Raw genomic sequence first — 15572 nt, 5'->3', positions numbered from 1 at the left:
GGGGGGGGGGGGGCACAAGACAGCGAAGTGGTTGGCGGCGATGAACTTGGCGGCTGGTTTAGCGTTAGAGCTGGGAGACAACAGAGAAGAGAAAACAGAAAGCGAGAGGGAAACAGCTGTTTGTTTGTTTTTATACTGCAGACGTAGAGAACAGGAATGGAAAGGCTCGGTGAAGTACTGCATGTGTCACAGAGGGACGAAAAAGAGATGAGGAAATAGGTTCGTCTCTGTCCATGAGCGTCTGGTGTTCATCTGTCAGCTCCTCTTGGCCGTTCCCTCATTCCAGTGCAGAGGGCTCATGTGTTGTGTGATCATGGTTAGGTAGTGATCTAATCTGCGCATGCGTTTCTGTGTATACGTGTGTGTGTGTGTTTATTTGCCTGTGTATGTGTGTGTGCGTGCGTGTGTGTATGTACATGCTTCAGTTTGTGGGTTGATCTTGATTGTCAGTGCTGGAGAATTAAAGCTCTACTGTCCAAAGCTGGCAGCTAAATTCTCACCCTTCATTCTCAGTCTCTCAAAGAAGTCCCCTTAAAAAATATGTTTGCAAATCTGTAAAAGCTCACACCTAAAAAAAATAAACACACACACACACACACAAAAAGAGGGACAGAAAATTAGATAAGAAGAAAGCAGTAATATAATCATCTTTTTAAGTAATTCAAAAAAACATTGTATTGTATTATAAGCAGATCAGATTCACACATTTGTTGTATTTTTTAATTTTTCTATCCAAATTCATAAATTTCTTCAACACCTTTAATGAATACAGGGTTAAAGTGAAGACTCTTACGTTTATTTTATTAGTATTTACATCCAGATTTGAGTAAAAGGTTCGAAATGAGAATTCTTGGAACCTGGACATCGCTTTTTTTAAAAGATTTAATCATTAAAATTAGAATAATCAGAGGTAAATGTCATATTGAATAATTTTATTAGGAATCCTATGCAGGTTTTCTCATGTCTGATGCTTTACTGGAGCTTTATTTCAGTTTTTATGAGGCGTTAGTTTGGTTTTCACCTCTGCTTCAGCATTGATTTGGCCACAGTAGTTCTCAAAAACCCACGTTCCTTTCACATTAAGTGTTTGTCGTCCAGTTGTACTTTCGAACCATTCTCATTCATCCGCACTGAATTTGGCTGAACCTGAACTGACACGTTGTCTGTAAACACTTCAGAGTTTCCAAGTCTAATGAAAGAGTTTTAAATACTGACGGAGCCATGTTCGTCTGTGCCGTCACGCTCGTTTCAAGTGTTTCGCAGGTTATGTTGTGAACTTTTTTATTTTTATTTTATTTTACAAGCTTTCTGGTTCAGCTTGATCTAGGTGTCAATTCTTCAAAGGTTCAAGAACTCCTTAAGATGTTTCGGGCAAATTCTAATCCAATTTATTTCTTCTTCTTCAGGTTTAGAAATGGGTTGCACCTTGTGGAGAACCCTCTATACTTATTCTTGTAAAGTCTTCTTTTATGGTAGTTTCGGATAATGATATTTCACTTCTTATTTAAAGCTTGTTTTTCTTTCTTTACCATAGATAGAAATCCATCACTGCTGTTTAAGGTGGAAGTCTGAGCATTTTGATGTATCTAACCTCACTGGAGGGTTTCTTTCAGGTCTAATTTCAACAGACTGTTGACTTTGCCTCTTCTTGTGTCCCCTCCATCTCTCTCTGGTTGATTTGTTCTGGTTTCTGAAACCTATCTCACCTACATTCACAGCTACCCGTTGTGGGTTCACTGCAATAGTCATCTGATGCAAATGCTACTCGGGAAACCAGCTCCAGACTTCTTTTATTTTATTTTACTTGATGAACATAAGAAAATATCAAAGATTTAGCCTAGATCTGTCCATCAGACAGCTTCTGATTCAATTACATTTAAGCATCCGAGAGAGATTTTACATAAAAAAAAGAACTGTGATCCCACAAACCTCTTCTATAATTTGGATACAAATCTCAGATTACACGTGAAAGTCTGCATGAAGGTACAAAACATGTCAGCCAGGGCTCCATAAGAACTGCAGAAATGTTTGCAACCGAGTTTACTGTGGAGCCACAGTAAAACACAGCTTTACAGACTTCATGGTGAAACAATCCAATAATGTCTTTATAGTTTGTTTTATATGTTAAATAAAACAGATTTATATCACAGTTTTTTTTATTATGGTATCTCAAAGCATCTGTATTGTTTCCGATTAGCATTACCTATTTACAGCCGTTTATGTAGCCGTAAAACTTAATTGGCAAAGAAAAATGCTCATGCCCTCAGCCGTCTGCTTTATGTTACAGCCCTGGATTGTAACTCAGGAGCCACTTTTACACCTATGTTGCTCTTTATTAGTCATTTTTGGTCCGAGGTAATTGAAATTCCTCTCGAAATGTCCATCAGGGTTTAAGTGATGATCATGAAACAATGTGGATTTGAGCGTTAAATAAACTCACCTGCTGTTACAGGCTGGTGACGCTGAAGCTCTCATCACTGGCTGGATCCAGAAGCTGGCACAGCACCCCACCGCTCTGAGCCGTCTGCGAGGGGTAGCGGTGTCCCATCCCCTGGTACTGCTGGGGTAGGGAGTAGCCACTCGTGTCCTCCTGGTGAGGTGAGCAGTCCAGAGGCGGTTTGGGGTACGGGGAGTGAGGCAGGGGACCCTGTCGAAGGCCTGTGCTCATGGCGTGAGGGGTCAGGTCCCGCTTGTGGGGGGTCATGGCGGAGGGAGGGCTGCGCTCCTCGTACAGCACCGGTGTGGGGTGCAGGCTGGGACTGGGGTTGGAGTGCGTGTGGCAGGGGAGGTGCGTGCTGTTCGAGTGGGGGAGGAGGTTGCTCTGCAGGTGCGAGGGCGTGCTGGTGTGCGAGCTCAGGGTCGTGAGGGGCTGCGTACTGTGATGCTGGGTGTCGTGAGTGGTCAGGTGAGCGTGCGCGTTTGCGGTTTGGTTAGACAGGGGGTTAGTATTTCTGTGGGGGCTTGTGTGAGGGTTGCTGTGGGGGTGTCCGGCTGTATTTGAGTGTGGGCTGGGGCTGCCGCTGTGCGACGTCTGTCCGTACCAATAGGGAGAGCCGCAGTAGCTGGGGGAGTCGTACTGCGAGAACTGGGGGTCTTTCTGAGGGGGCCGGTGCGAGGGACTGAGCGCTGTGCCGCAGTGGGGGGTTAAACGTGGCGAGGGGGAGCAGGACGGCGAGAAGGTTCGAGAGGGGAGAAGGTGGTAGGACTGGGGAGGAGGAGGCGTAGGCTTGGGGGGGTAAGGGGGAGAGGAGACACTCGGTGAGAGGGAGGACGAGGAGTCGCCAGGGTATAAGGCAGGATATCGCTCCTCAGAGGAAGGTGTGGAGGGGTGGGCTGAATAAGGGGAGGGGTACTCACAGGTGTCCTGGAGGTAGCTGGACGGTGGTGCAGGGTTAGGTGTGGCCAAAGGAGAGAGACTGCTGCTGTCTCCACTGTAGTAATCCAGCCCCTCCTGGAACAACCCAGACCCCTCTGGACCTCCGGCGGACACGACTGGTCCCAGTCCTGATGCAGAGGCCGCCTTTCCCCTGCCTTTGGACCCCGATGGACGCTCCCTCTGGCAGGGAGACAGACCTCCTCTGCCGCCTCTAGAGCCTCTGCCCCGTCCTCCAACCCCTCCCCGCTTAGGTCCAGCAGCAGGTGTTGGGGAGGGACTGGACGGGGAATCCGAGTGTAAGGCAGAACCCCCCTCTTTTTCTAACTGTGGTTCAGTCCGTTTTCTGCGACCCCGGCCGGGTTTGCTGGTTCCCCCACCTTGGAATAAAACATCCTGGCTCCAGTTGTATGACGGCCCGGAGGCACTCTCGTGCCAATCCATCATCAGTTTCTCCAGGCTGGACAGACTAGACTGGCCGCCTCCTCCTGCAACAAATCCAGGCTCGTTGTGTTTATATGTTCCACCTGTGGAACCGGGTCCACTAACAGGGGCTGTAGAACCAAGATGTGAGGAGTCAGAAGAGGATTCTGACAGACTTTCAGGAAAGGGTTGTCGCTTGGCCTTCTGGGGGGTGTAGTTTGAAATATCCAAGATGTCTTTGGACTCATTGGAGCCATATTCACCATATCCATGATACTGAGAGCCGAAGCTGTCAGCTGACCAACCAGCATAAGCTTGTCTGAAAGAAAAAAAAGACATTTCAACACATATAAAAAGACACAAATAGCACATAAGAAAGAATAAAGCACTTAACTATGTTTTCTCTGCTCTTTTTTGCACCTCAACAACACACACATATAAATGTGTAAATATTTACTGATCTTAATGAGACTTTAAGGAAGTATTTCAATGGATGTACCAATTAAATGTTGAAGTTAGCATGATTAAAAATGGCCGCCAAAGCTGAACAACCGTAGCAAACACAAAAACTGCTGTAACTCTGTCCGTTTTACATCTGTTGAGCTACAATTTGGTGTTGTAGTAGCTGAGAGTCATCCCCAACACATGCTCCGAGTGCTAACAGAGTTTGGAAGAACTTTGCGTCTAACTATTGCTGTAAAAGTTTGTTATTTTACCCACAGACAGGCTGTGAGCAAAATATTACTGATTGCAACGAAACCTTTAGAAAACTATCATTACCAAGTTCAATCCAAGTTAAGATGGCCGCCACAGCCAACTGACCTTGGCGAACAAACACAACTAAAGTGCAATCCGTTTTACAGACAGTGAGCTAAAATTTGGTAAGACAGAAGCTGAGAGCCATGCCCAACACGTACTCCAAACAGATCGCACAAGATCTCACTGTATCAAGTGAAACTGAACATAACTGTATTTTAAAGGTTTGACCAAAACGGTCACAACTCAAATCATTTCTCAACATAAGACGGTCCTAGTTTAAAACTTTGCATGATAGGCGATGGGTGACATCATGCTAGGCCTTTTTTAAGAGCTGTTTTGTCTGCAGACAAATGGTCCCATTTACCTGCAGCTCCACTGACTGGAGTTGAACTGCTTGTAACCCTCTGGAGCAGAGGAGCTGTAGGTGCTACCTCTAGGCACAGACATGTACCCTCCTCCAGGTGATGTTGGTCCCGCTGAATCGCCCCTCCCCATGGAGGAATGGCTTCCTGCATGATATCCACCATAGCCCCTCTTGGCTGCTGCCTGGTAGCTCGAGTAACCCATCTGACTAACAGGCATGCCTTTACTACTACTTTGAGCAGATCCATAGGAATAGCTGCAGTCTGACGACCTCTGTGGAGCTGCAGGAGAGGAGCAGGAGTAGCTAGTGGAGTAGTGACCAAAAGACGACGGATGGGGGGAGCTAGGCGAGTGTGAGAGGGATGGAGGAGTGGATTTGGGATAGGTAGAAGTGGTGGGAGACGTTTGGGCCAGGCTGCTGTAGCCATACGGAGGCCTCGCTGAGGAGCAGTGTGCCTGCGCCGAAGCGTCCAGCCCTGCACTCGCTCCTTTAGAGCTCCACTTGGGGAACGGAGGAGACCAGCTATGACTGGCAGCTGAGCTGGACGGCTCGAAACCGGCAGTGGTCGAAGATTTGCGGGAGCCTGACTGCGAGGAGGAGATGTCCAGTAAGTCTGAGGAGTCATCCGAATCCAGCAGGGATCGGAAGTAACCAGCGAAAAGGCCCTGTGAGTCCTCGCCGCCTGGCCCCATGCCCTTATTTCCCCCTAGACTGCTATATGCACCTCCTCGTCCAAGCTCACAACTGGAAAAGCCACCCCTTGAAGATCCACAGAGCTGATACCCACCCAAAGCCTTCTCTTTATCTATCGCCCCCTCCTCCCCCCAGCCACCTGCCCCGTTGGGCCATTCTTCCTCCATTGACATTCCACCCCCTTTAAAAGCACCGTTTTTTCTCATGCGTCTCCTTTTGACTATTTTCTCACCCCCAGGCTCTGTTCCCACCATTCCCCCTCCCCTGCCCACCCCTCCACCCACACCCTTTCGCCTTTTCCTAGGTAATCCGTGCTGAGACAGGAGGTTCAGTTTCCGCTTTTTTCCGATAGATTCAAAGAAGTCACTGAAAGTGCTCTTATTGCACACGCTGCCCATAACACCCCCTGCTGCTCCCCCCCCTCTGCCGGGCCCCCCTCCTCTGCCACCTCTGGGGCGTCTAAACCCAGTGAGCCTGTGAAGCAGGGTGGATATGCCAGGGTTTTCCAAGGACGTTTGAAAGCTTTCTGGCTCACTGGGTGTCCAGCAGCGAGGAGGAGAGCAGCGGCCAGTGGCAGGGGGCTGACGGTTTAAAAAAGCCAGCTTGGAGAGAACATCCCCGTACTCTGTTTTCACATCATTTGTATCATTAACGTACGACGGGTATGGACATGGGAGTTTAGTCCGACGTCGCCTCCGAGGCTTCTTGGGCTGATCTTCAGCAACGGCAATAGTCCCAGCGTTTGGAGGCTCGCACTGTATTCCCGGTAAAGCCTGTTTCGGTGGTCGTCCACGCCTGCGTTTGAGAATCACAGGGAGTTCTCCAGGTGGGAACATCACCATAACGCTTTTTCCGTTGTTCTTCATTCGGAGGAGGGCGGTCGGCTCCCGAACTGCCTCAGAGCCCTCCAGATTGCCGTCGTTACTTTTCTCCGTCGCTGTAACCGTCTCCATATTAGAAATCTTGTAGCTCTTCTGTCGACGGCTGAGGCTGACAGGAATGCGAGGCACCTTCACGACAATCCTCCTTACCTGTCGGGGAAAGAAAAAAAATCATTTGCTACGGTAAAATTGTTAAACTGTACTTTTGTACGAGGTTAAAATAAATGTATGTCTTGTAATGTCAGGGAACTAGAGTGATACGTTATTGTTTTTTAACTTACACCAATATAACGCCCCCGTCTGCTGTTATTTGGAGGACACACACCCAACATCGCATTAGGTTCTTCCTTCATGGTCATCATAGGAGCAGGGAGAGCGGATGCAAACGGGAGAGGAGCAGCAACAAGATTGCGGAGGGCTTGGGCCGCCTGACGCTGCTTCAATATGCTCTTAGGAGCTGCTTTGTGAACAGGTTTTAATAATGGCTTACACCTGGATTTAGGTCCAGGTCTGTGTCCCAGTCTGGGCCCAGGTTTGGGTACAGGTTTAGGAGCAGGCTCAGGTGCGGTCAGAGCAGGAGCCATGTCTGTATGACAGGTAGGTGTGGGGAGAACAGCCTCCACAGACAAACGCTCCTCTTTATCACCGACTGCAACCTCCTCCTCTTTAACCCTCCAGATCTTCTCCTCTAGTATTTCCTCCTCCCCCCCCCCCCTCGCCACCCTCTTTTCTCCATCCTCTATGCTTCGGTGCAGGCGGGAGGACTTGCGCAGATGACAGGGGAAGCGAGGACGCCCAGAGCTGCGGAGCGCATACTTCCTTTCTGTCTCCACAGGCAGGGGACAGGAGTCTGTTACTGGGTCGGAACAAGCCGGGACCGGACAAAACGACGAGTCTGTCTCCACTGTCGTGACTGGAGCTGCCAGCTGATTGGTGGAGACCGGATGATTGCCAAGTGCCAAAGACAAGGACTGAGGTGAAGTTGGGTTTATGTCCTCTGGGGCGAGAGGTTTTGAGAGTTCTGGGTCTACGAAACCCGTGCGAGTGGTTATGTCCATGTGTTCACAGTTGTCCACATGTGCATGAGAAAAAGCCTTTGCATGCACATCTGGTTCTATGTGTGTTTGCATGTTTCTTAGCGTCTCAGCAGTCATATGAATGTCAGAGTGCTTCCACCGGTGGCTGCTACCCCTCAGCCTTCTCTGTAGACGGACTCCGTTGGCCAGGGCAGATGGAGAGGTGGGCGGGACGCAGTTGCGGTCACTCGTGCCAGTCCATCATGAGTAGGATGCTCGAACCCACCTGGGAGCGTGTGCTCCCCTGTCCAGAACGTGGGCCCTTCGAACCCCTCGGGCCCTGTCACGCAGCCCCTCTCCGCTTGAGTCTCGCTGCAAGCCGCTGGAGCCCCAGTTCGGCCTGAATGGAGATGATCTGACAAGCCGCTCATTCAGTGGACAGTTGTGCAGGTGGCGAAGCAAGAAGCGGAGGGACGTAAATTTAAATTTCCCCTTTGTGTCTGTCTGCTAACAACCTGCGGGAGCAGAAGATTCAGACATATAGGAACAGAAATGAAAAACAATAATCACTAAAACAGCAAGACACTAATAAATATGTCGACACCTCTAAGTTGAATTTAAGACATTCAAAGCACATGCTTTACTTTTCCTATTATAACACTGTAATTAACATGCTGTGTACATAAAATCAAAGTTTTACAGCACAGATGGAGTTGTACTTGTGTCAACATATCTGGCAACGAGCCACAAACTTACTCCGTAATGCACCCTCCTTCCATTAACCGTGCCACCCACACACCAGCGTTACAAAATTAGATCACATTTACCATTCATATCCTGCTCAGACTGCTGCTCTGACCAAACAGTTATGGCGCTGATTTTGATTCTGAGTTGAGCCTGACTCGGTCTGCCTGACTGGCTCTGTTCTGCAGGGGATCATTGGGTCATCAATACTGCAGTGGAGAGCTCACATACTTCTCTCTCTTCCCTCTGCCTCTGTCTGTTGCCCATGGTCGCTACAGTGAGAGGAAGAAAGACACAAGGACAGAGACAGACGGAGAAAGGGACAGAGTTGAGGAACGTAGAAGGAAGACATGTGGGGAAGGGAGGAGCGGAGAGGAAAAAGAGAATAGGAGATTAGTACGTGATGTCACAGCATGAACTGGGCCAGACGCGAATCAGTATTTTGGAGATAGCTGCACCATCTCACATCAGACAATTCTTTTGAAGGATGACTTGCAGTATAAATCGTTCAGGTTCGATTTCGGCTTCGTTTTTGTGCTTTCCAGGAAATTGTAAGACACGTTAGACAGTCCACTCAGTTCACACGCTCAAAGTTACATTTGGGTAAAACAATACAGATGCATTGCAAAGCACCAGACTTGGAGGGTGCAACAAGAATAAGAAAGAAAAAAAAAAATGTGTGAACAATTGCTGCCACCAGGGGGAAGCAGAGCGGAGGTGAAAATAGAGGTGTTAAGAGGATGGAGAGATGAAGGTGACACAAAGACAGGGATGATGGAGAAATTACAGAGAACCAGAGAAGATGAGAAGTGCAGACAGACAGACAGAAACGGACAGCGGTGTTATGAAACCTGGACCACATGTGCCGGCTGTCACGCATGCTCGTCAAACACAAATTCAAGCATGCTTGCAACATTTGCGAGCAGATATGCACGCTGCTGTTGGCTCTGACACTGTAGCACACACACACCACATTCAACACAATTATGTCTATTGTCAGATCTCTCTGCCTCCGTTTCCAACATATGGCTCTGATTAGGAGGGAGGGAGGAGGACACAGAGCGAGAAAAGAGAAAGAAGAAAAGGGAGAGGGTCTGAGAGCTTGGAACGAGTGAATGAGAGGGAGGAAATGTATGGAAGAGACAGGAAAGTGAAAAATGTGGCAAAAACAGGGGGATAATTCCAAGCGGACAAACAAAAGTCGAGAGATTTGAGCCGTTTTCTTTTTGCTAAATTAAGAAGCAAAAGTTTTAAAGAAGCGAAAAGAAGAGTGGGAGAGTTTTGCTGTAGTTGAGTGTGGGGCTGCACACATGAAACACAGCAACCTCAGTGTTCTGCTGCTCTGAGGAATGACACAACTGGGACAGACAAACATGGAGAAGAACACACACACTCCACACGTACTGCTTTAACCCCTCCTCACCCGCTGCTGCCTCCCCTGACTTCTCTCCCCTTCTCACTTTCTCTTCAGTCTAATTAACAGCGCTCATTAATTGTGGCTTCATCTGACCGGTTTGTGAAAGAGGGAGAGGAGCGCATGCTTTAATTAAGCATTGCATCACATGCGCTTTTACACATAACGTGCACACGCTGTCACTCCCACTGACACATACCAACACACACATGCAAATATGCCCCTGCAGCTTCATCCTCCCACACATCGATTTACACATAGAGACAGACGCAACACGCACACGCCTTCTTAGTGCACGATCACACACACACACACGCAACAAAGACGCACATGCAAATGCCCCTCTTCGGTGCTCTGCAGGGGGCATCCTGACAGGGTTTAGATGCGGGCCAATCAATCCCCGCTACAATTCATTGTTTAAGCAAACGTTCCTGGCATCCGTCAGCCGCTGTTCCAATATAATGGCACGTCGAAAATGGTGCGTTTTGCTGTGAATGGCTCTGGGGTTTTGGAGCACACAGTGGCGTAGTGTTGTCTCTGTAAAAACAGCCAACGGTATGCGCGGCTCCCACATGATGATCTGTTGAATCTGCTCCACAAAGAGGAGCTCTGGAATGAATGCTGTTTGAACAGTTCTGATCTATCACAATTTCTTCAGAAAGTTTTGCACAAATATAGGAAAGTCAACAACAACACAACACGCCAAAGCGTGCCTGTGTGTGCGCGCGCAAAGACCGGAACCTGCCAGCTTTGAGTTTTGGGCAATTGTCCTGTTACGCAGTGCATGGTAGTCGTACAGCATATCTATTCTCTTCCCATCTATCTCACTGCCACAAAGGCTTGCAGACTCACAGGCCTGCCAGCAGAAACCCTCAATGAGGAACTAGACTCGGTGTGTATGTGCCAGCGAGCGACTGTGTGTGCGCACGCACGCGCAGGAGTGTGTTTTCCTGGGTGTGTTTGTAAAAGCACTCACTGAGCTCTAACGGGTGTGCAGTTGTTGCTAAGAGACAGGCAGCAGCACTGAAACAGCATGGGGGGGGGAGTAGTGGTGGTGGTGGTGTGTGTGGGGGGGGATTGTTATTTTAGACACTTTTTTGACAGATTACCCAGTAAATGGAGTAAACATATTTTCACAAACTAGATTTTTTTTTCTTCTTTTTTTTTTTTNGAGGTTTAGACAGATAAGAAGAAGTGGGGGTGAAAAAAAGAAGAAAGAGGTGGAGAAAGTGAGTGTGGGTCCGTTGGGGGGGGTGGAGAGGAAAAAGAGGCGGGGAGGGGAAGTGGGTCAAGAGGTCCGCAGAGACTGAGTGACACCGTGCGGAAACTCAGCCGGCATCACAGCGACGTTCCTGCACATCACCTCGACTCTGATGCAACACCAACCTGCAGCTCAGACAGACTCCATCCTTCACACAACAATGGAGCTCATCAGTCGGCGAGGAGAGGAACGCTGGGAAAGACAAAACAACTTTGTGGCTATTTCCGTTTACCTGTGAGAGGTTTGCAGCGGAAAACCGGACGGGAGCGAGGTGTGGAACGCGGCATCCCTTTTAAAAAGCCTGATTGTTTACATGAACGTGAAAATATGTGATAATAGCGAGGAGCTGAACCGCTGATGATTCACAACGCTCATGTCACATAAAGTTCATACAGGAAATCACTACTTTATGGAAAAGACAACTCAACGTGTTTTAAGATGTCTTGTGTTAAATGATGTCATGTTTTTTTGGCGTATTCTTTTTATATATTGTTTTCCTGCATTGTTTCTGTAGTAAAATCTTGTGTTTAGTGAACGATTTTCATGCTCTGTTAAATGTAGGCAGGTTCTGTTTTGTTTTTCTTAATGAATGCATTTTATGAACTGCTGACACATTTTCTGAGTTTAGTTCTTTTTCTTTCGCTTTATTATAAAATGGCCTTTTAGGAACCACAAAACACAACTTCTAATCTAACCTACGACCCGAGGAGGCCCTCTTCATCTTGTTGTGTTTACATTTCACAGCCAGCATGTCAGCTTTAAGCTCATGCTCCACATCTTGTTTCTTGTTTTTGGTGTATGTGCACAGCGCCACATACAGGCCTGGCATCGTCTCTACAGCGTTCAGGGCCATTCTGGGCGTTTTTGTGAGGAAGAAAACATTTCTCTGAACAGTGCTGTGTTTACAAAAGATTAAAACCCTTCAAACCATAAACATTTACTAACTTTCACTTGCACATTACACAGTTTTCCGGCAGAAATATTATGCTATTCTCGCTGGAGTTGCTCCAAGTTGCACAGGAAGTGCAACAGCTAGCTGCTGCTGGTGCTTTTTACACTTGCAAATAACCACTGAATGCTACGTAAACAATCATGTGATGCAAAACTGACAGCAATGTAAAGAGCTATAAATTTGTGTTCACATGAGATTTCAGAGAATGGAGACGGCAGCGATCCACTTTGGTACTGCCTCCGCTCAGACTAGCCATTAGCTCATCAGTCTGGTCATAATTAAACTCCACAGAACCTCACTTTAAAAGATCTGAATTATCACTTTAAGTTGATATTGTGTACCATAGTTGCAAGTATTTTTTGCCAGAGATTTCTCTTTTTATTAGTGTAAAATAACTTGGATATATTTAGTAAAATATGCTGTTTTTTTATTGTCTTAGAACAAGTCAATTATATTCAAAGACTTTGTGGGTCATAATACAAACACCCAAAAGGAACAAGCTGAACACTGGCGCCAAAGCGGGCCCTTTTTTTTTTCATTTTTACTTTATTTTTTTTCCCTAGAATGTGTGTGAAAGAAAAAAAAAACTTGTTGAACTATACGAAGCGTAACAATCCTTGCAAAGTTTAAAAAAAACTCCTCTCATTAACAGGCTTGGGTTGTCTGAGAAATTCTGGAGCGAGTGGCGAAGGGAGCAGGAAACGCTGGAGCTGAGGCCGACCTGCCAGCACTTTGCACACTTGGCTTCGGTGAGCCGCAGCTCAACACACACACTTCAGTCAAACTAACACACTTACACAAGGACCCTCGTCTTCCTCACCTCCCCCCCTCCACCCACACTCTCCTTCACTGTGACCTCTCCTCTCCTTCTCACCCACTCAAATCCCACCCACCCTGCTGCACCCCCACCCCTAAGAAAACTACCAGCACCTCCCCAGCTGCAGGAAATACCTAATGATCTCCATCACCAGTGTGCGTGCTGTATCTCCTGCCAAAAGCAGGCACGCACAGCCGCCGTGCGCACGGAGCGTGTAAATGAACAGGGAGCAGCGCAAACCATATGTGCAGACAAACAAAACGGCAGACAGACGTTCAGACGCACATCTAAACAGACTTCACACAGACCAGATACAGTGGCAGCCCAGCCAAGGATGCACGCATGGGACTGAAGAAGTGGCTGAAAACACCAGACTACACAAAATCTGGACCCCACTCCCTCCCACACACGCCCCTACATTCATTAGACGGTCTCACAATATGCCTGTCTCGCTCCGATTGTTTCACGGGAACCTACATGCTGAAGTTATTTTAAGACGACGAGGACAGTAATACCCCTTCCTTTTCCTTTCTCCCTGCTGCCTCTCATCTCCCCAGCATGCCCCCACTCCCCAACTCCTCCTCCTCCTCCTCCTCCTCCCTCGTCCTCAACTCCGCCTGACACTCTCCCTGCTCTTCCTCACTCTCCTGCAGGCAGTTTCCTGGCACCGCTCGTGGCCAGCCCTCAGTCGGGTCACGTGACCACACCGCACCGGCTGGGAACAGGAGTGTGCGTACGCAAACAATAACACTGTTTTGTAAAAAAACCATGAAAACGAGTGTGGTGGTGGTGGTGGGACACCCCAAAGCCCACACTGAGTGCAGAAGACAGGAAGACATCCGCTGATCGATCCGTCGGGCTGATTTTTACCGTTTTGAATATTCAGCGCTGGTCACACCTGAGTATATGAAGTAGATTAAAAGACGCAGTGTGTTACGCTACACCACGTCCTCGTGACAGTCTGCTTTCTGCGAACGGGGTGTCCTTTATGACAGGGGTGCTTTTTATCTGTTTGTAACAACAACAACAAAAAACTTCAGATAAGGCCAAAATCAGGGCTCTCAACAGAGGAGGGCTCTCAACATGATCTGATCCTCATGCTGTTTCTACTATTGATCATCATTTTCTCTTTTTGGCCCGAATTCCTTCAATCACTGGTGTTTTATTCTTTCTTTGTCAACACCTTGCAGTGTGCAATATGTCTGAATAATAAACTTGTATATTTAGGGACTAAAAACAAGCAAAAAACATACATAAATAAAGACTCTGAATTTACTGAAGGAGTGCATATCATCCACTGCCTTTCATGAGTTTTAGACCAATCATTTTAGCTTAAAAGTTATAACTATTTTGGTAAAGTCTCACACATTATCATGAGATCTCAAGTGATCTGTTAGTGCTCAGACTATGTGTTGGGAATGACTCTCAGCTACTACAACTTCAGATTGTAGCTCATCATCCATCAGATTTATGGAGTTATAGCTATTTTTCTGCTTGCTAAGTTGATTAGCTGTCTCAGCTATCTGGAACGTAATTCCCTCGAAAAGTTAATCAGCTGCACGCTGTAAAAATTAAAACAAAATGTTCAATTTTCTTAACTTAGCTATGTGAACTGGTTCCACCAAACTTGGTTGTTTAAGTGTAAAAAAAGAAAAATAAATCTTATTTGAGGCTTTAGCTTCACCAAATAATTCATAAATCGCAATGAATTTAAATGATTTGTGAGTCTCCCAAAAGCACCTGGAGCAAAATAGCTCAGAAATGGCACCTCCTGGCTTCGGGAGTAATGCACACATGCAAGTATGGAAGGCAGGTAGGGACAATCTTTATTCAGTCAAACAATAGCACATTTTAAAAGGTAGTTAAGGTGGGTTTAATTAACAGAGTTCAGTTGCTTTAATATATCATATTATTGCTTTATTACAGCAATACCTGCTTACTTTGACTGTAAAAAAATAACTAAAAGCATAAAACTGAACTTAAGATAATTATATAATTAACACAACACCCAGTGTGGATATATGCTGGTGTAGATTCTCAGTCATCCAGGACATGGTTAATCTAAAAAAAAAAAAAAAAGGTTAAAAACAAAAACAATTGAATAAGCTCCTCGGATGAGAAGCGAAACGTCTTCAGCTGCAGAACAGAAGTCCAGTTGTTTTTGTCTTTCACCTGTTTTTAGAGTGTAGATGCACATCCATTCATCACTTTCTGAGAGTTTCATGAAAAACAATCCACTTGTTTATGAGATATTTTCCTAACAGAACGACAAACAAACACAAGCACACTCAAGGCAATTACATTATCGCTCCCCGCCGTGACAGGCGGGAGATAATGTCTTAAAGGTGTGCTGTTTTCATAGATCAACTATCGAATGCCCTGATTGCTTCAGATCAGCATCAGCCATTGAAAAGCAGCCATGGATTGACCTCTAAAACAGCCACACATGCTGACACACCAAGCAGGAGCCTGGGCCCCGACTCAGACCTTGAGGCCAGTCTGTTGGACGGGGGCCTCCATGCTGCGGCCCTGACTTCCTGACTCCTCCTCTTTCCTGCGTACTCCTGTTCCACAGTTGCTGTGGGAGACGCTGCAGCAGCGCCCGTTGCCAAGGAGAAGGCTGCTGGCTGTTTGAACAACAATGGCCGCCTTGTGAACATTCCAACTGTAGGTACTGACAGCTCATCAGCCGCAACTGCAACAGACACACCTCTGGAGAGAGGCGCACACGAACGCACCGCGCACACCGCACACGAGCGTCACACCGCTGTTCCTCTCCGGTTCTTTGGCCCCAAGCCTGAGCAGAGGCACCACGTTCAGACACGAACACAACGAGGCGCACACACACACACACACACACACACACACACACACA

General features: G+C 47.1%; 1 protein-coding gene and 1 long non-coding RNA gene across 2 annotated transcripts in view; one reads left to right on the top strand and one right to left on the bottom strand.

Annotated features, from left to right (window-relative positions):
- Window positions 1–6: 6 nt before the first annotated feature.
- The window catches only part of ahdc1 (AT hook, DNA binding motif, containing 1), a 20279-nt gene continuing 4713 nt past the window's right edge, over window positions 7–15572 (bottom strand). Inside the window, 6 exon segments of the mRNA XM_017425829.2 lie at window positions 7–568; window positions 2441–4115; window positions 4920–6643; window positions 6775–7751; window positions 7754–8024; window positions 8337–8525. Of these exon segments, the coding sequence (XP_017281318.1) occupies window positions 2447–4115; window positions 4920–6643; window positions 6775–7751; window positions 7754–7940 (4557 nt within the window). The 5' untranslated portion in view covers window positions 7941–8024; window positions 8337–8525 and the 3' untranslated portion in view covers window positions 7–568; window positions 2441–2446.
- Window positions 7332–13972, top strand: LOC119617052. Its single transcript, XR_005233218.1, has 3 exons — window positions 7332–7469; window positions 12533–12629; window positions 13351–13972. It is a non-coding gene; the product is annotated as an uncharacterized LOC119617052 (long non-coding RNA).

This window comes from Kryptolebias marmoratus, linkage group LG5 (assembly GCF_001649575.2).
Source record: "Kryptolebias marmoratus isolate JLee-2015 linkage group LG5, ASM164957v2, whole genome shotgun sequence".
NCBI classification, from domain to species: Eukaryota; Metazoa; Chordata; class Actinopteri; order Cyprinodontiformes; family Rivulidae; genus Kryptolebias; species Kryptolebias marmoratus.
The sequence above is the reverse complement of the archived record's forward strand: the minus strand, read 5'-3'. Positions and strand labels throughout refer to the sequence as shown.